The 20,769-nt window shown below is 47.6% G+C and overlaps 1 protein-coding gene across 4 annotated transcripts in view; it reads left to right on the top strand.

Moving 5' to 3' along the window:
• LOC137428111 (uncharacterized) overlaps positions 1–20,769 on the top strand; it is a 218,517-nt gene that overhangs the window by 123,878 nt on the left and 73,870 nt on the right. The window contains exon 9 of one of the 4 annotated variants that reach the window (XM_078778044.1): positions 6,067–6,315. The exons of the other annotated variants lie outside the window; for them this stretch is intronic. Within the exon in view, the coding sequence (XP_078634170.1) occupies positions 6,067–6,194 (128 nt within the window). The 3' untranslated portion in view covers positions 6,195–6,315. Of the gene's footprint in view, positions 1–6,066; positions 6,316–20,769 lie in introns of those variants that run through there. 4 annotated transcript variants of the gene reach the window in all.

The following is a 20,769-nucleotide window of genomic DNA, read 5'->3' as shown; positions in this document are numbered from 1 at the left end:
TTATTTGATTAATACAACGCAGAGTCAAACTATTGGGAACAGATCCTTAACTAGAACACATACTAATGAGATAACTAAAGAAGAAGCCTATGGTGTCCTACGTGTTGCAATATGACCTAACTAGGGTGCGACCTTTGACCTTTTACACCAAATACATGCAGGACCACCTTTTATGCATGCTTTTATCCAAATATGCAGGACCACCTTTCACACCAAATTTTTGGTTATGACTAACTTCCCTGAAAATGTCTGCTGCTCTTCTTCTGCTCCAATCGGCTCATCTGATCATGTGCTTGTTAAACTGGACATCTCTCTGACCATTCTCAGAGAGGCTCCTCAGCGTCGACGAGTCTGGCATTTCACTCAGGCCAAACTGGCACGGTCTTCAAGCAGCCATCAATCATCTGGACTGGTCTCCCATCTCTACCGCCTCTGACATCAACTCATCCTGGGAATTCTTCCAAAGTAAATTGCTCTCTCTCCTGCACAGATTTATCCCATCTCGTCTTCAGTTGTCATACCCTTCCCTCCCGTCCATGGTACACGGAATCTTGTGGTGAGGTTATTGCCCAGAAACAACTTGTTTTCGTCTCCTGGAAAGCAAAACCTACGGAAGGAAATCTCATTTCCTTTCACAAAGCCCGAAACAAGTGTGTGTCCACCCTCAGAAGAGCCAGGAAACAATATCTCTCCGTTCTCAGGACAGAACTCTATCTGTCTCCCTCTTCCAAATCCTGGTGGCGTCTTGTCAAATCTGTTTCTGGTGTTTGTTCCCCCTCCATCACCTCCCTCACCTCAAACGGCCACACGGCTGACTCCGCACGTGAAAAAGCTGAATGCCTCAACTCTGTGTTTGCCTCTAAATCTTGTGTCCCAAACCCATCCCTCTCTGTACCCACCGTACCCAGTCGTACCCAGCTGCTCCTGGACTCTGTGTCCTTTCCTCCTGACAAGGTGGAAAAGTTTCTGTCAACCCTCGACTCTGATTCTGCAACTGGAGCTGACGGCATCAGCCTACGGGTCCTAAAATCCTGTTCTTCTGCTCTTTCACTCCCTCTCTCTGTTCTCTTCACCCTCTCTTTTGCTCAAGGTCATCTGCCATCTGCTTGGAAATCTGCCAACATCACCGCTTTGCACAAAAAGGTGCAAAAACAGATCCCAGCAACTACAGACCAATCAGCCTTCTCCCAATTATCAGCAAAGTCATGGAATCCATCATTGCTTCAGATATGAAATCTTTCCTCTTCTCCAATGGCTTGATCTCTGATCATCAATTTGGATTCAGACCAGGTCACTCTACTCTGGACATGCTGCTTCTGCTGTCTCAACAATGGATGGAGGTCCTCAATGCCAAACAGGAAATCAGACCTATGTCCCTTGACATATCGCATGCCTTCAATATGGTCTGGCACCCCGCCCTGCTCACCAAACTCTCCTCCTATGGTATCCATGGAAATCTCCATGCATGGCTTGCGGACTTCCTCTCTGGTCGCAGTCAACGTGTGGCCCTGAATGGCATTCCCTCATCTCCCCTTCCTGTCCAGACTGGAGTTCTTCAAGGCAGTGTTCTGGGCCCTGTGCTATTTCTGGTCTTAATCAATGATCTCTCCGACTCTCTGGAAAATCCTCTATTAGTCTAGTAGGAAGACTAGGTCCCCCTGCACCCCCCGGAGATATACTTCTAATCAGTGTTTCTAGATTGGACAAAATGTGTAGAAAATGACTAGCTATGGCCCCAAGCTGAAAAAATGTCCCACATACCATTTTTATGCAAATTACTGCTGCAAATTTTATGCAAAATTATGCAAATTTTATGCAAATTTTTGATGAGGAGTAGAGTTGAGGGGTCTTTGAGGGCTTCATCGAGGTGCTCTCGGTTGCAAGACTGGGTCATTCTGAGAAGCACAGCAGGGTCAGAGATCATGATGTTCTCCTCCTCAGTGAATCTCTCCATCAACAGCCTCTCCATTGCCTCACACACTGTTTTGAGGCAAAAGAGGGACTTTGCGTAGGCCTTTCCACTGAGAACACCTTTGAGAGATCCACTTGTTACTAGTTGTGCCTCAAAGAGAATCTCTGCATATCCAGAACCACGCATCTTGTGTCCAGTGAGCATCCCGATGTAGTTCATGGATGTGTGGAAGGGTCCAATCGTTACTACATGACTAGCAAATTCATTTGGCCAGCGCCAGATGATGGGAAGGGCTTTCATGCAGACACCCAGATCAAATGTATTCAGGACCCATCTCTGACCCACCTCAGCAGTTGCTGCCTCGGAACGCTTCAGTAGCTCACGAACAACTGCGTTGTCTGTGATCGGTTGGTGGATAGGCGTGCAGTAGTCGACTGTTGATTTGCTGGGTGGGGGAGAACCAGTTGCAGAGGTGAAACCCCCTAGCCCAGGCACAGGCTGCAGGCCATTGCCATGCCATGCAGGCACCAGGCACAGACCGATCACAGACAACGCAGTTGTTCGTGAGCTACTGAAGCGTTCCGAGGCAGCAACTGCTGAGGTGGGTCAGAGATGGGTCCTGAATACATTTGATCTGGGTGTCTGCATGAAAGCCCTTCCCATCATCTGGCGCTGGCCAAATGAATTTGCTAGTCATGTAGTAACGATTGGACCCTTCCACACATCCATGAACTACATCGGGATGCTCACTGGACACAAGATGCGTGGTTCTGGATATGCAGAGATTCTCTTTGAGGCACAACTAGTAACAAGTGGATCTCTCAAAGGTGTTCTCAGTGGAAAGGCCTACGCAAAGTCCCTCTTTTGCCTCAAAACAGTGTGTGAGGCAATGGAGAGGCTGTTGATGGAGAGATTCACTGAGGAGGAGAACATCATGATCTCTGACCCTGCTGTGCTTCTCAGAATGACCCAGTCTTGCAACCGAGAGCACCTCGATGAAGCCCTCAAAGACCCCTCAACTCTACTCCTCATCAAAAATTTGCATAAAATTTGCATAATTTTGCATAAAATTTGCAGCAGTAATTTGCATAAAAATGGTATGTGGGACATTTTTTCAGCTTGGGGCCATAGCTAGTCATTTTCTACACATTTTTTCCAATCTAGAAACACTGATTAGAAGTATATCTCCGGGGGGTGCAGGGGGACCTAGTCTTCCTACTAGACTACTATATCTCTTTGCTGATGACTCCACTCTCTGCCGCTCCATTCCTCATCCCTCAGATCGGCAGTCTGCAGCCTCCTCACTCTCTGCAGACCTGGACAAAATCACAGACTGGTCAAACAAGTGGAACATGTCTTTCAATCCTGACAAATCTCACACTCTGACTATGTCTCTCTGAAAAGACGGTTTGGACAACCCTCCCATTTACTTTCTCAACAATCCTCTCAAATAATTTCTGTCACTCAAGCTTTTGGATCTCTCTATCAATCTTGGGTCTCACTATCTATCTGCCATGATCTTTCCTGGGAAAACCACATTTCCAAGATGGCCTTTGTCATGGAATTTAAATAATTAAATTAAGTCCCCACCAATCAGAAGATTTCTACAGAGTTTAATACCTGGAGGATTTCACCTGGTACAGTAGAGATATACATCAAATAAAACATCATAAAGACTCACCAAATACACCAGCATACACAGTATACAATATCAACATTCAGTATCAACAACGAAGCGAAAATCCTAATCCTGAAGCCCTAAACCACTCCCTTTATACTGACTGGCTGGGAACAAAATAAATAAATTGGGAGGGGCAAGTAGAGGGAGGAGCGAAGCTGGGATTTGTCGCATGAAGAGGAAAAAGGGGAGGAGAATAGTAGGATTGGTTGAACAAAGTATGGGTGGGAGAGAGAGAGAGAGCAGTGGGGATTGGTCGAGTGTGGAGTGAGTGGGAGGGAAGAAAAGATACACGTAAACCCATCCCCCATTGGTCACGTAGGCAAAACCAGGTGGGAGGGAACACATTCCTCCACCTCGATTCTAATTTACAAAGTATTTTGCATCTCACTGTGATAACATCTTTTGAAGATTCAATTCAACAATGTTCGTTACATATTCCCCACTGAGTTAATTTGACCGAGAAAACAGCAACAATGATACCAAGTTTGTTTAGCCAAAGGCAAACAATCATTGCAAATGCAGAACATTGTGTCGATAGAAATTGGTTTTACCAAACACAATGGAAATGGTAAACAAGTTCTTTGAATGCTAATTTACTTCTCTCCCTGGTCAGTCAACGTGGTGCCAGCTGTCATATTCTTTACCTGAAAACCTCCTCATTACATCAATATCTTTAAACAACCTACTTATTGAACTCAGTAAAAACATTTTATATCTATATTTGATTATATTTTAAAGGCATAACGGAACGAGATTTCCTGAATCATTATTCGACATTGTACAGGATGAATTCATCATTAGGAAGATCTGTTTCAAACGTCATGTGGAAATGTCAAAGCACAATATATATATATATATATATATATATATATATATATATATATATATATATATATATATATATATATATATATATATTGTTACAGACACGGTTTTTAGATGTTATATTGACCGAGCGGTGGTGTATTTAACCGCGTCCGAACAGTTACTCCCCGATTAGAACCCGATTCCAACCGAACGTTGACTAATCGCGCTACAGATATTCAATTGGGAAACCTCTAAAGCGACCGAAAGAGAAGAAGAGAGAAGAAAGACAGAGTTTGGAGGAAGAACAGATTTATTATACACACACAAGCAATATTTTAGAGCGACCAATATTATTTACAGCAATAGATGGAAAAGAGCAGTCACACAGTGCATTGTTAACTTATTCTATTTCATTTACTTAATCCCCAAGACAAACGAGTAGGACAGGACGTTCACACTCACACGATGGATATTGCAGGCAGGTAATGGCTCGAGGTTGATTGCTTGAGAGGAAGGCAAAGTCGGAGGCCGCAGCACCCCTCGCGGTTTTGGCGGGAAAACCTCCGTCGCGTATCCGCGGCCGTCACGCGCTGGCTCGGCACACCTGCTCCTCTTCCTGGGGTGGAGCCGTCTCCCTCCGTTCAGCGCGTCTCTCCAACGACAGGGGGGTATTGCAGGCAGGCAGGTAGGTAGGTAGGTAGGTAGGTAGGTAGGGCTTGCGGTGGATTGCGCTCCTCTTCCAGGTCATCCCCCAGCGTATCTCTCAAGGCCTCTCTCTGGTGCAGCCTCGTTGCTCCTCTCCAGTCATCTCCAGTCATCTCTCATCTGGACTCCTAAAGCAGTCCCCTGCAGTCGCTTTTATCACCTCCGGCGGAATTAAGCCGCCGGCTCCGAGGGCACGCCTACCGGGTCACTCACCGCGGTGTTGATTGGCTGTTAGGGCCGGTTCACTCCTGCCCTCTTCTGACGAGGTGGAGCCACGCCTTTCTTCTCCAACCTTACCTCGTGGCCAATGGTGGTTGAAGAGAAAAACCGACCAAAATGCGGAAGGCAAATGGAAGGGAGGTTTTGGGGAAATTGGAAGGGCCTACGCTTATTTTGTTTGATACAATGCAAAGTCAATCTAGTGGAAAACACATACTTAGCCTACATGGAATAAGGAAATACACTATTTAAAAGATATATCGTGACCTGCGTGTATGTTCTATGAAATTAATTAGGAGGACGGCTGCGACCATTATTTACATTACCAGGATGTTACCATACCAAAACCATACTCTTCACATCCGTTACCCTTCCTCCAAAATTGTTACACTCCTCAAAACCCGTTACACTTCTCAAAACCCGTTACACTTCTCAAAATCGTTACACTGCACCCTCCTTTCTTCAGGCACGTCCTCAGGCCTACTAGACTTAACTGAGTGTGACATGTAGGTGTAATTCCCTCTACAATTAACCTGACCCTGAGTGTGACAATTTTAAAACACAAATAAGTATGTCCCCCTATTGCATTGCATCCTGTCTAACAGACTCAAGCCCACAGCTAACCGAATTACGGAATTATTCTGCAACTATACATTTACGGTGGGGAGCATTATTTACAATGACGTGATTTCTTATTTACAACGCAACCCAGGACCTGTGTGTTTTTTTCTTTTCTTTTTAGGGAACAAGAGAAAGAAATTCCTGTTGGGAGGGAGGAGACAGCACGCATTGCATCGATGCACCAGTACCAGTACCAATACCACCAAAGCACCCAAAAACACCATCCGGTGCGGTTACCATGGTTCATAATAAACACAACAAAACAACTGGTGGTGGTCTTCTCCTTCTCTGCTGGGCCGATGTTCTTCCCGACGTCTTCTGGCTTCATGCGGCCTATTTGGACATACTAAAAAAAACACAACTTGTGTCCATTTTTATTTAGGGCCTCAGGGCCAACTAAGGGTGGTCCACCTGTTTGGCATAGGTGCCACCTTACCGAGGTCCGCAAGCAAGATTCCCTGGCCACTATGGCCGGTCTCCAACAGAGGTGCTCTGCCCCAGAACCTGGGGTCCATCAAGTGGTACTTGGCCGCCGAACAGCGGTCCATAAAGTGGTACATCAACGCAATGCGTGCTGGTTCTGGGAATCTCGGGCGCACAATGGCCACCTCACGCACGCTCCCCTCGGCACCCAATGGCGCACAGGTCATGTGGGAGACAAAAGAAAGACAATTGAGCGAGGGGTAAGGTCACAAGGGTACACGTCAAACAAGGCAATGCAAGGTGAAATGCGTACGGAGGGCGAAGTGAGAAAGCTCGTCCCTACCGTACGTCACCCCCCTGTCACCTACACTACCCTTGCTCTTACCCCATATTTACAAAATCTACCCATTTACAAATTCGTCACTACTGTCACGTCTTCCCCATATTTCCCTTATACCAAATTCGTCACCACAATCCCTCTACTTCAAAATTTGCCATCATCAAATTCATCATCAATCCTCATAAGGAGGCAGAGATGGAACATCAAAGCACAATGTCACACCCACGTCATGATGCGTCTCACAATCCAAACATTTGCATCATAAAAAATAATCAAAACATGGCATGGTGTGGAGTACCTGTCACCTCAGGTGAGTGGATGCAGATGGTGCGAGGAGATCCTTCATCCTAACTATTCTCTAAATGACTTTAACACACTTTACACTACCCGGGGTCTTTCCCTGCCAATCCATTGGCAATCTTACTCTATGTGGTTTTAAAAACCAATTCCCATTGACCAAACTGTGGTGCTTCTCAATTTTGGGGTCTCACTCCCCCGATTCATCTCCCGGTGCTCTAGCACAATTTCTGGGCTGCGACGTGTACCTCTCCCAACAGGTCTACCCACCTGCACACCTCCACCACTGTAGTTGCCACCCGAGCTTACCTAGCTCCTCACCCTAACCTATCTAACTGGGGGCAGCCCCTCTCCTGGCTCTGTCACCCCTTGGTGCCCTCTGGCACTGGGCTACCCGGGTCCGTCCTCCGGATCCTCGGGCCCCATCCACACAACTACTACCGGCTCCCAGAGCCCACCTGCGGCCTCACCTGGCCGACATCCTTACAGTGGTGGAGTGCCCAAACCAACTACACACACTAACAGGCTACACGCCCAGCCATTTCCACAACACCAACGCACCCATCCACATACCATTCTGTCACCCGCACCACAGATGCCAATATCCAACTACAATTTACCTATACCCTCTACCTAACACTTACACTACCCGCCCCGGGTATCCGTGATGGGGGTCCACTCTTCCCCCATTCACACCTTCGCACCATCCACTCCACTCCACAATTTCCACCATACTCACTCCACGACCATCCATTCCAATACTCCAGATATTCCACACTACCATTTATTCCACACAGCCACATACACCTGTTCTTCATTCACCTGTCGTTGCACACCTGTGCAATCATACCTGGTGCCACCTGCACCCTCCTTTCTTCCTGGACCATTTGGTCAACACAACACGCAATCACCACTACTCCCTCATACACTGCTCCACACACCTGTTCAGTTGCACACCTGTGCAATCACACCTGTTCTTCATTCACCTGTCGTTGCACACCTGTGCAATCATACCTGGTGCCACCTGCACCCTCCTTTCTTCCTGGACCATTTGGTCAACACAACACGCAATCACCACTACTCCCTCATACACTGCTCCACACACCTGTTCAGTTGCACACCTGTGCAATCACACCTGTTCCATTCTTCCACACACGGCATCATCTCAGCTAACTCCTCCCCTCTGAAACTTGCGCTTCCCAGTCGTCCCTTTAAACTATTGCGCTCCCACGTCATTATCAACCACACTAACCTACCTGCGTCCCCACTACAGGTATCAGTCACTAACTAACCTTATCGTTACCTAAGGTCATCTTCGCTAGATCCCTATCATTATCCAAGCCCTCCCTGGCTCGTTTTCACTGCCATAAACCCCATAATCTATAGCGCATTTGCCCCCACCTGTGAGGGATGGTGGATTTGCCATCCCACCACATCGGGGGTCTCTCACTACCAATTTCGCTCGTCCAAATCCAACAATTCAAAAATTTTCCATTTACTGCCAATTCTATTCACTTTTCTAAATTTCGTTTCAAATCACTACTATCACTATCACCATCACCCGTCTACTTATTACATCCTCTCGGTGCGCCAATTCACATCACCCGTCTACTTATTACATCCTCTCGGTGCGCCAATTCACATCTACAGCCCGGCTTCGTACAGCCGAGCAATGAACGCGGGTCGTTTTTTTTTTTTTTTTCAGCGGCTGGATACGTCCCGCATTCGGGGCAGGGACGGAGGCTTACCCGGGCCGAGATCCCATGCACCACTTCGGCGTGGAGCCATCCAATGTCCCGATCTCGACCTGCCGGCACGTCTCAATAGAAAGTGGTCGCCATGACGACCCTTCCTATCGAGCTGCCCGCTCCGCCTTGTGGAGCCCGGACGCGGCCGCTCCACGCGAGGCCCAGCGTGGATCGCGCACGGCGGTCCTTTCGAACCCGCCGTGGCTCGGATCTCCGCTGGTTCTCGCGGCACGCGAAGCCCGGCACGCACCGAGGGCCCGATCCGGCTAAAAGTCGACCTAACCTTTAACCCGGTTACCGTCGACGCTTCACCTGCAGGCTTACATGCATACGCTACCTCTTTCTTGCTCATACATGCAGCCGTTCCCATTCTCCTCGTACCTTTTCTTTCACACCTCGGTACACTCACTCCGCTCACCGACTTGGTCACACACCTGACCACCGAACACTTTGGCACACATTCGTTGCTCGCACACCTCACCAATACACCGCTTCGCGCCCCCTCCTCGGTCACCTCCTTTGTGACAATCACAGGTGTGCTCTCACCCGCACACCCAACCACGTGTCTCACTACCAATTCCAGCGTGCATTCCCACTCACGCTCTACCATTCCAGGTGTGCATCCTTCCATCCCAGGTGTACATCCTCGCTCACCTATCACAACCAGCTCACGCTCCGTTTCACTCTCACTACTCTCACCTCCACTCTCAGTCGCGCACTCACCCTTACTCTTGACAGCATGCGCTTTCCCCATGCACCCGTCCGTTACACACCTTTCTCGCGCATCCTCCCGCGCACACTTCTTCGTTACTTCCTCCGTAACACTCACCACAGGCATGCATTCTCCCTTACTCTTGACAGCATGCGCTTTCCCCATGCACCCGTCCGTTACACACCTTTCTCGCGCGTCCTCCCGCGCACACTTTTTCGTTACTTCCTCCGTAACACTCACCACACCGCGCTTCCCTGTGCTCCCTCGCACACGCGCTTTGACCAATTCACTCTTGACGGCACACTCACTCCTCGGCGTGCACTTTTTCCTCACACACCCCATGGTCGGACATTCTCGCACACCCCTTTTTTCGCACACCTGTCCTGTCACACACCTCACCAACGGCCTTTCACGAACACCCGGATCCAAACCAATCCCCAAGCCGACTGAATCTCCCCTCACATCATGTACATTGCCACTCACCTCCATACCTCGTCGCACCTCCTTTGCCACCTGCAAACTTTTTATTTGGTTAGTGAGCATCACATCCTGATTTGAACACAGACCTTGTACACATTCCATCACCTCCTCCCGGATTTCTCTCTTAGTTTCTGTCCGTCCCTTCTTAATTTCACTCACCTCTTCTCCCACTTCCTCTAATTTTTGTTTAACCTCTTTTATTTCTCGGTGCGTCTCCTCAAGTTCGTCCTCTAAGGCTACCGTGACCGTTTCTACGTGCGTCCTTACCTCCCGGTCCTTCGTCTCCATTGCTTCTGTCACCTCTTCCACCCTCATTGTCAGTTCCTCCCGTACCATCTGACATTGCCTCTGCGTCGCTATTAATTCGTTTTTAATTTCTTTTTGTGTCGCCTTTAACCCTCCTAGTACCGCCGTGTTCTTTTGAACCTGCTCCACTAACTTAGTTTGTCCCTCTGTCAGCTGCTCCACCTCCTCCGTCAGATCTTCTATTCCCCCTTGTAACTTTGCCGTATTATTTCTCACCTCTTTCTCGATACGCTTTTCGCCTCGCTTTACCTCCTCGCGTAGCCCCGAGACCTCCTCACTCATCCCTCTTCGTATTTCCTCCATCTGGTTCCCCATCTGTTCGATTTCCCGGGCGGATTGTTCCCCCATTTCCCGCAATTTGTCCTCCATCCTATTTTCTAACCCCATTAACCCATTTTTCACCCCCTCTAACTGATTCTCTTGAGCGGCCATTCTGTTTTCTACCCCCATTAACCCATTTTTCACCCCTTCTATCCCATTGTCTAATCCCTCAAATTTCTTGTCTAACTCCTTAAAATTATTGTCTAACCCCTCAAATTTCTTGTCTAACTCCTTAAAATTATTGTCTAACCCCTCAAATTTCTTGTCTAACTCCTTAAAATTATTGTCTAACCCCTCACCGGTACCCCTCGCTTCGTCCCTCATTACCCCCATCATTCTGCTTTCCATTTTCGCACTATCAGCCCTTGCTTCGTCCCTCATTTTGTCCATAAGGGCACCGATTTGTAGCAACAAAAGGTCCGAATCCAACGGCGGCGCTGCTACTGTCGCGGGCGTGGCAAAATTTGGTGCCGCTACACCCACGTGCGCGAGGACGCCATTTTGCACGCCTGCTACTCCCTCAACCGCCTCCTCATTGCTCTCCTCCTCCCTTTCTTCCACATACATTTCCCCTGGTTCCTGGGTTACCCCTAACCCGTCTATCTCCCCCACCGACATCCGATCGCCTTGATTGTCCATGGCGCGATCTCAAAATTCGGGTTTTATAAAACAACACAATTTTGGCAGCTCGTAATTTTGACCAAGATTTTTTTTTTTTAAATTTGGGCCTAACAAATTTAGTCCCGGGTCCGAATCCGACTCCTCGACACCAATTGTTACAGACACGGTTTTTAGATGTTATATTGACCGAGCGGTGGTGTATTTAACCGCGTCCGAACAGTTACTCCCCGATTAGAACCCGATTCCAACCGAACGTTGACTAATCGCGCTACAGATATTCAATTGGGAAACCTCTAAAGCGACCGAAAGAGAAGAAGAGAGAAGAAAGACAGAGTTTGGAGGAAGAACAGATTTATTATACACACACAAGCAATATTTTAGAGCGACCAATATTATTTACAGCAATAGATGGAAAAGAGCAGTCACACAGTGCATTGTTAACTTATTCTATTTCATTTACTTAATCCCCAAGACAAACGAGTAGGACAGGACGTTCACACTCACACGATGGATATTGCAGGCAGGTAATGGCTCGAGGTTGATTGCTTGAGAGGAAGGCAAAGTCGGAGGCCGCAGCACCCCTCGCGGTTTTGGCGGGAAAACCTCCGTCGCGTATCCGCGGCCGTCACGCGCTGGCTCGGCACACCTGCTCCTCTTCCTGGGGTGGAGCCGTCTCCCTCCGTTCAGCGCGTCTCTCCAACGACAGGGGGGTATTGCAGGCAGGCAGGTAGGTAGGTAGGTAGGTAGGTAGGTAGGGCTTGCGGTGGATTGCGCTCCTCTTCCAGGTCATCCCCCAGCGTATCTCTCAAGGCCTCTCTCTGGTGCAGCCTCGTTGCTCCTCTCCAGTCATCTCCAGTCATCTCTCATCTGGACTCCTAAAGCAGTCCCCTGCAGTCGCTTTTATCACCTCCGGCGGAATTAAGCCGCCGGCTCCGAGGGCACGCCTACCGGGTCACTCACCGCGGTGTTGATTGGCTGTTAGGGCCGGTTCACTCCTGCCCTCTTCTGACGAGGTGGAGCCACGCCTTTCTTCTCCAACCTTACCTCGTGGCCAATGGTGGTTGAAGAGAAAAACCGACCAAAATGCGGAAGGCAAATGGAAGGGAGGTTTTGGGGAAATTGGAAGGGCCTACGCTTATTTTGTTTGATACAATGCAAAGTCAATCTAGTGGAAAACACATACTTAGCCTACATGGAATAAGGAAATACACTATTTAAAAGATATATCGTGACCTGCGTGTATGTTCTATGAAATTAATTAGGAGGACGGCTGCGACCATTATTTACATTACCAGGATGTTACCATACCAAAACCATACTCTTCACATCCGTTACCCTTCCTCCAAAATTGTTACACTCCTCAAAACCCGTTACACTTCTCAAAACCCGTTACACTTCTCAAAATCGTTACAATATATATATATATATACATACAGTGCATTCAGAAAGTATTCAGACCCCTTCACTTTTTCACATTTTGTTATGTTGCAGCCTCATGCTGAAATCGTTTAAATTCATTTTTTCCCTCATCAATCTGCACTCAATATCCCATAATGACAAAGAGAAAACAGGATTTTAGAAAGTTTTGCAAATTTATTAAAAAGAAAAAACTGAAATATCACATTGACATAAGTATTCATACCCTTTGCTATGACAATTGAAATTTAGCTCAGGTGCCTCCCATTTCTCTTGATCATCTTTGAGATGTTTCTACACCTTGATTGGAGTCCACCTGTGGTAAATTCAATTGATTGGACAATGATTTGGAAAGGCACACACCTGTCTATATAAGGTCTCACAGCTGACAATGCATGTCAGAGCAAAAACCAAGCCATGAGGTCGAAGGAACTGCCTGCAGAGCTCAGAGACAGGATTGTGTCGAGGCACAGATTTGGGGAAGCCGACAAAAACATTTCTGCTGCATTGAGGGTTCCCAAGAGCACAGTGGTCTCCATAATTCTTAAATGGAAGAAGTTTGGAACAACCTGGACTCTTCCTAGAGCTGGCCGCCCGGCCAAACTGAGCAATCGGGGGAGAAGGGCCTTGGTAAGAGAGGTGACCAAGAACCCGATGGTCGCTCTGGCTGAGCTCCAGAGATCCTGTGTGGAGATGGGAGAAACTTCCAGAAGGACAACCATCACTGCAACACTCTACCGATCTGGGCTTTTTGGCAGAGTGGCCAGACGGAAGCCAAACAGTTCAATCTTGGTTTCATCAGACCACAGAATCTTGTTTCTCACAGTCTGAGAGTCCTTTAGGTGCTTTTTTGCAAACTTCAAGCAGGCTTTCACGTTTTTTTCACTGAGGAGAGGCTTCCGTCTGTTAATCAGACGCGGTATGTTAATCATACTGTATTATCGCATGCTCATTACAATCTTCACAGCGCGCGTGATACTTATTTGCAACCATGAAGCCATTGTCAGGTGCGCTAAAACACGGCATCTCCGAGATGTATTACGTATGCATAACCGCACCATGCTCCTCGCGTCTCAGTGCACCCTTCCCAAACGTCATCCAATTAACATGAATAGCCAGAGCTCAAACATAAACATCAGTACAGATGAGAAACTCCACTGCACACTGTACTTAGCGCTTCATACAGTGCGTTCAATGCGTAATTTGAATACGCGGCCAATGTCAACCCAATGCACGATCGTGTATCTGAGTTCTAAACACACAAATTTATTCCGAGGCCACAGCGGACGAACGCACATGTATTTCTTTTGGCGATTCCCTGCTCCCCTGCTGGCTCATGGCACGTTGCCAATGGCAACCAAGCTGTCCGTGCGTTCGCCGAATTTCTTTCTCAAAAGTCGACGGCCGCTCGCCCCGGCGCTCCGAGAGCGATCACGACTCCCTCCTGAAAACCATCTCGCACTACAAATAGAATCGCATTATCCAAAATGCGTTCATTCAATCCACCCTGCAGCCGACCTTAGTCCGACATACGGCCAACCTCAATCCGACGCTTAACATATTCGGACGCGTTAACCAGCACACGAGAATATGTTTATTCAACCAAACTGTTCTTATTTTTCTTCAAATAAAATCAACACCCATTTAATATACATTCTGACTGCTGAAACCCCTCAGACCTTTGACGATTTATCATATCCCAGAGATCCAAAGCACATCATCCCACACAGATCCATTTTATTGGCTAACTTCCAAATGCATGCATCAATGTCTCGTACCTGATTCCCAGACGTGTCTCCACGATTGGCTTTATGTGACTTCACGTCTCCTCTCCTGCTTTGTGGGGACTTCATGGGGGCTTCCTCTGTGTAGCACGTGTCTTCTTTCGTGACTCACCTGGAACGCTGCTCACCTGGAACTCTTTGGCCTGCAAAGTCTCTTTTAATGTTTGAATGCCCGATCCAACTTGATATCTTGTCCTAAAAGGGGTTAATCACTTATCGTGCTGCCGGCAGCATATTTTCACATTTATCTTATGGTATCCTGCGCATTTTCACAGCTCCCTCTCAAACTAGCCTTTCCCGATCGACCCTCTTGGAGACATTCCTCAGCCTACCAGCTGAATTACTCAGTATACCCGAGATCTAATGATCACTTTTTTCCCATCCATCTCCAGATGTTCCTCCTCTGTTACCCCTCTCGCGGGTAATCTTCCCTTACTCCGCAACCAGTTAGTGCAAAAGGGGGTGCCCTTATCCGCCCCCCCCCCCAACTGACGGGCGCACGGCAATACCCTTACGGTGTTGCCGTCGTTCGGGTCCTCCTGGCAGAGTGCAGCGTGCGTCCAGTATACAAGAAATTTCTTGTCCCATAAAGAGACACTTCCGACGCGTTCATTTTGACACTCCCGTCGGACCTTCCTGAGTGCCCAGCTTGTCTCTCAAAGCTGCATCATTGAAGCACTCCCAAGCCACTTGTACCCACCCTTATCTTTAACAGATCTGTGTACCGTGACCGTCCCGTTTACCTTTCATCCGCGCCGGAGGTAACGCCAGGACAGAATCTTTTACTTGATTGTGGCAAGTGCTTTATCGTTACCGAGAAAATTCTCAACATCTAGTCGGCACCCGGACGACTTGCCACAACCCAGCAATGACACCGACCCTCTCTCCCCCAGGCGGTTCCCATCCTCGTCGCCAAGTTTGTAGTGGGTTTTATCTTTTCCACAGGCTATAAGCAGCTTGTCTCAACTCGGACCAAGGTACAAGAGGTTTATTAAGAGATAGGGATGACATGCATGGGAGGAAATCGGAATTCGGCCAGTAACGCCATTTCAGGAAAATAACATCACACAGTCAGCCCCAAGATCAACTCAGGGCATTTCAACTTACATTTGTCTTGATATACTTTCTTCAAAGAACACGGGAACTTAAACATGTCCTTGGTTACACAGACTGTCCCTGGGAGCAAGATCTGGCAGGTAGGGAGCTCATGGGGAAGGAATGTCGCCACAGGGTCAATGAAGGATGTTTATCAACAGCTTCTCAAATCGAGACAGTCAGACATTAGCTTTGAGAGAGAAATGCGTCATACTGCCCCCATTAGCCTGGGATTCGACTGAAATCCCTTACATAATATATTGTTGTGGATTTGAGAATGGTGTTGTAGTTTTTATTATAGTTGTAAGTGCAATGAAATTGTTGTAAGATATCACCCTCCTTCCTCCATGTGTTGTGTATAAAGGTCAAAGGTCGTGCCCGTGGTTGTTCCATATACAATCACGTAGCCAATCATATATCCTTCTATACAGTTATCTCATTATTCTATGTAGGTTAAGGCTCTGTTCCCACTAGTTAACACTGCATTGCACCGAATTCAAATAAGGTAGAATCCCCTTTCAATTGCCCCCAAAACGCAATTGCCGGCAGCGTTCGCTGCCCTTTGGCTGGGGCTCGCTCGAATCACCCCAAACTCCATTGAGCACGAGGTCATCTCGGAGCCGAAGGTGGGAGGAGTCGGCCCAGCGCCGGGAATAAGGCGTGGCCTTGCCAACGCCTCCTCTAAGGGCGGGATCGGCGAGCCCTCGCGACAAATCGGGGCCGAGGCGACCTCACCGATGGGCGTGTCCTGGAGGCCGGCGGCTTGATCGCCGGAGGCGATATATAAACGCCCGCGCAAGCATTTTGGGAGAGATACGGCAGATGAGTCCAGATGCGTCAGAGAGTTGGCAGTCCACCGGGAGAGAGTTGAGTGGAGTTGATCAGTTCAGTGGAGGAGGAGCAGTGAGGTTGAGCGCAGGAGGCGGAGGACACGTGAGACCGCTGCCGGTGTGAAACCGATTACGTGGAGCTGCCGGCTCCTCGCTGCCAGCCGAAGCGGAGCTGTGTTTGCTGGGTTTTCGCCTCGACCCCAAAAGCGTGGATCGGAGCGCGCGCTTGGAGCTGGACCTCGACGCCTACCATCTGCCTGGACCCTCCTCTGCCGTCCCAAACCATTCCTGCCATTCCATCCTTCTGTGTACGTGAGTTTGTTCTGTGTGTCTTGTCCTGGGGTTTTAGTTAAGCCTGTTTAGTTAAGCTAGAGTTTCACTGTGTCCTTCTGGTCCGTCCCTCTTTCTGCATTATTTTATTATCCTTCCTTCTTCCTTGGTTTCTTTTGATGATTTGTAAATAATAATAATCAATTAGATTTGTTCTTCCTACCTTGCCTTTCTTTCCCTTACATCCTTCGTCTTTGTCTTTTCCAAATTGAATACCTGTGGCATGATTTGGCCAACGTTTCAGGATCGGGTCTAGTCATTGTTAATAATTCGTGCCGCGGTTGCTTAAAACCGCTCGGCAATTAACATCTGTCCACGGTACGAACGGGGCTGTGCCACCGGCCTTTCCGGAGGTCGCTGTACAGCGTCAGGGACCACGTCGGTCAGTCATAAACGAGGGGACTAATCCCCCCTCGATAAGGGGAACAGAGGCCGACGTTGGGTTCCGCAACAATATATACAGACTTGGCATTTAATATGGAATATTTTTTTTGTGGGGGTGAACTTACTTTTCAAGATTCTTAGAACCAAAATTTCATTGGAATTATGTTGAAATTATTCTAGATTTTGTTAATGTGACCTTTAAAAGAAACAAAAACCACATTTGACATTTCGAAACAAATAAATTGATCCTTGAAAGTGATGTAAACTGATATCGAACTCAATTCATGGACAGTACTGTGTTAAACTTCTGTACGTTTTCCAGAAGTATCTCTTTATTTTGCACATTAGCCAAATTTTTTTTTAACAAAAACAAAAGTTAAATTACGACTGGGATTACGGACAGTAAAATTACAGTTCAGTACTTCGTGTAATCCCCACGAGCATTCAGGAGAGCACGTACACGTTGAGGCATGCTGTTCACGAGATTGGCCAAGGTTTGGACTGGAATCGCTTGCCATGCAGTGACAATAGCCTGCTGCAATTCACGCACAGAGGTCGGCTGCTGGTCCAAGTGGTCGATTTGATGCGTTAATTCTGCCCACAAGTTCTCAATCGGATTCATATCCGGGGACATGGCAGGCCACTCCATATGCTCTACACCACGGTCAGAAAGAAAGTGTTGGATCATGCGAGCACGATGAGGCTGTGCATTGTCATCTTGGAAGACAAAGTTTCCTCGAAAGGCTGCATGAGCAAATTGAAGCAATGTTTCTTCCAGAATGGCCCTGTACTTGAACTGGTTCAGGTTTCCATTCAGAACAACCAGGTCAGTTTTGCCCCCTGCATGAAAAGCAGCCCAAACGGTCACCCCACCACCTCCAGCTTGGACTATTGGCACTATACAATCTTTGTTGTAGGCGTCATGCACTTGTCTGTGCACTCGGACGCGGCCATCTTGACGATAGACCAGAAATCTAGACTCGTCACTGAAGATCACGTGATTCCAGTGTCCTGGCTGCCATTGACGGTGCTCTCTGGCCCACTGCAATCGGCGCTGGCGTTGTCTGGTCAGGCGTGGCTTTCTCAGGGGACGCCTGGCACGATAGCCTGCTTGAACCAGTCGTTGGTTGACTAGCCTTCTGGATACAGGCACATTTGTCAGTTGCTGCCACTCGGGGAATTAGGGAAACTAAAACTAAAACTAAAACTACTCGGGGAACTAAGCCGATTAGCTGACTTGGTACGGCCATTGCGGACTAACCGGTGCAGCTGGCGATCATCCCTCCTTGTGGTTCTGCGGGGACGTCCTGGCCTCGGTATTGGAGTAGGGACACCCCTCTGAGCATTTCGTTTCAGGATCTTTGACACCTGACCTTGGGTGATGCCATACTGCCAAGCAATAGCACGCTGTTTCATGCCGTAATTTCGTAAAGCCACCACTCCATGACAAACAGCATTGTCGAGTTGACGGACCATCTCCAGAGGAAGCGGCAATAACTTTTGGAGATGTGCAGCAGTTGTTTTCCACTAATACAGAACGCAACAACCCTTGTATACCCGACTATGAAGCCAATCAACAAATACACCTGTCCGTACATTTTGCCACGCCACCTGTGATATAATCCTGTTGTTGACTTCTTGCTGCGACAGACAATCAGTGACATGGTTCTTTTAACAAATAAATCACCAAAGTGTAAAAGAAACTCACCAGATTGATATACCGAGTTAAGAAAGTAAACCCAAGTCAAGAAAAAAAAAGATATTCCATATTAAATGCCAAGTCTGTATATATGTATATATATGTATATATATATATATATATATATATATATATATATATATATATACATATATGTACATATATATATATATATATATATATATATATATATATATATATATATATATATATATATATATATACATATATGTACATATATATATATATATATATATATATATATATATAGTCGTGCAACCGCCGAAATTAATATCTGGCGGATGCCGATCGCGAATGCTTTAACTGCTGAGGCGAAAACTCAATGGCGGATTCCAAAACCAAAAGCACCCCAAGCGTGTGGGATGGAGGGGAGCGACGAGAGCCCCCGCAGCCTTATCTATTCAAAGCAACCAGGAAACTGCGTTCAGGTATTTGTACAAGAAAATAATACAAGGGTTTATTCAAATGAAATAGGCAGGACAGGAAAATGTGACTATAAACCTAAGGTAACTAAATTGGGATCCCACACACAACAGATTTCAAACACGAGATGAGGGAGATGAATACGAAAATAAAAACGTCCGTTATGTAATTGGGTACGCGGAGCTCGGTCTTAGCTGTCTTGTCTTCAATTCCCGGCCTGGAAGAATCCTCCGTCCGCCTCGCACACCCCGCTAGGCCCGATTCAATGCCCTCGCCGCTGCACACCAGGTCTGTGCACCAAGCTCCAAAGCACCACGAGGTCCCACAGCAGGACAGCGAGCTCCACTCGGGCTACACCTCAGCCCAGCTCGGGTCGGGATCTCTGAACTGCACTGCCAGGAATCCAACTGCGATCAGCGCACTGCGATCTGCAATGGCGTTCAGCAACTGCGCTGGATCAACTCCTTGGGTGTCAACTTCGCGTATCAACTCGGGCTCTGCTTGGGATCTCTGATCTGACCTCTGGCGTTCGACAATTGCAACTCGTCTCAGGATCTCCGATCTGAACTCTCCTCTCTCCTCGACTGCTCAAAACGAACTCCTCTTGCTCAACTCTGCGCAACTCTCCTCTCTTCTCGACTGCCTCAAAATCGCACCGGGACTGTCACTGCCTCTTCTGAACTCTCCTCCCTTCTTGACTGCCAGTCCTCCTGCTCAACTCGACTGCCAATCCTCCTGCTCAACTCAACTGCGAACCAACTGGCGTTCGGCGCTCGTTCATCAACTGCTCAAAATGGCGTCTGGCCCCCGTTAATATCCCCGGCCGGTGACGTCAGCCCCGGCGCGCTGCGAACCAATCAGAGCCTCCTCCGACTCGCCGGCTCGCCTGGTGTACGCCCACTGCACCACTCTCACTCCCATCCCCTACTCCGTGGTCATAGCATGTGCTATGCGAGGTGGATAGGCCTCTCGGAGGTGCAAATGGTGGCGGCCATTATCGGCGGTGTCCTGGCCTGATTTCTTCCTTTGTCATGTCAGGGGGGAGGGCGTTATTAGTGTTGTACTAAGGGATCCTAACTAAGTGTCTAAATGGTGCGCAGTGCCAATATGGACAGAGGTTTGACTAACCAGGTGAGACATACAAGGGCTCTACTCATTAATCCCGACACTACTTAACACACGAATCTCCTGGTAGATTCACAATTATACATCTTACCCGACAAAACACCTACACATGAAGAACTTATTACAGGTAGTTGTCCTTACCGCGACATCTCGAAGCATGTTACCTATTCAGCTCTATTTTGATCTACAATCACTGCCCAAATTCCTAACAATATAATTATATATATATAGGATTAGGAAAATGGGTATGACCTTGTGGCCATAACAAAGGATTAGATCCCTTTATTTATTAAGAAATATTACAGTACCTTTATTAAAACTGCACCAAAATGATTTACCAACCATGATAACCATGAAAGGGCACAATTTCTATCTTGATTCGGTGAGAAACAAAATAATCTGGTCAGGATGCTGGCGATAATTCGCCGACTCTCTCTCCTTCTCAGAAAACACCGTAGAATAATTATTT

The sequence above is a fragment of the Myxine glutinosa genome, chromosome 5 (genome assembly GCF_964187855.1).
Source record: "Myxine glutinosa chromosome 5, kmMyxGlut1.1, whole genome shotgun sequence".
In the NCBI taxonomy this organism is placed as follows: domain Eukaryota; kingdom Metazoa; phylum Chordata; class Myxini; order Myxiniformes; family Myxinidae; genus Myxine; species Myxine glutinosa.
The sequence above is the reverse complement of the archived record's forward strand: the minus strand, read 5'-3'. Positions and strand labels throughout refer to the sequence as shown.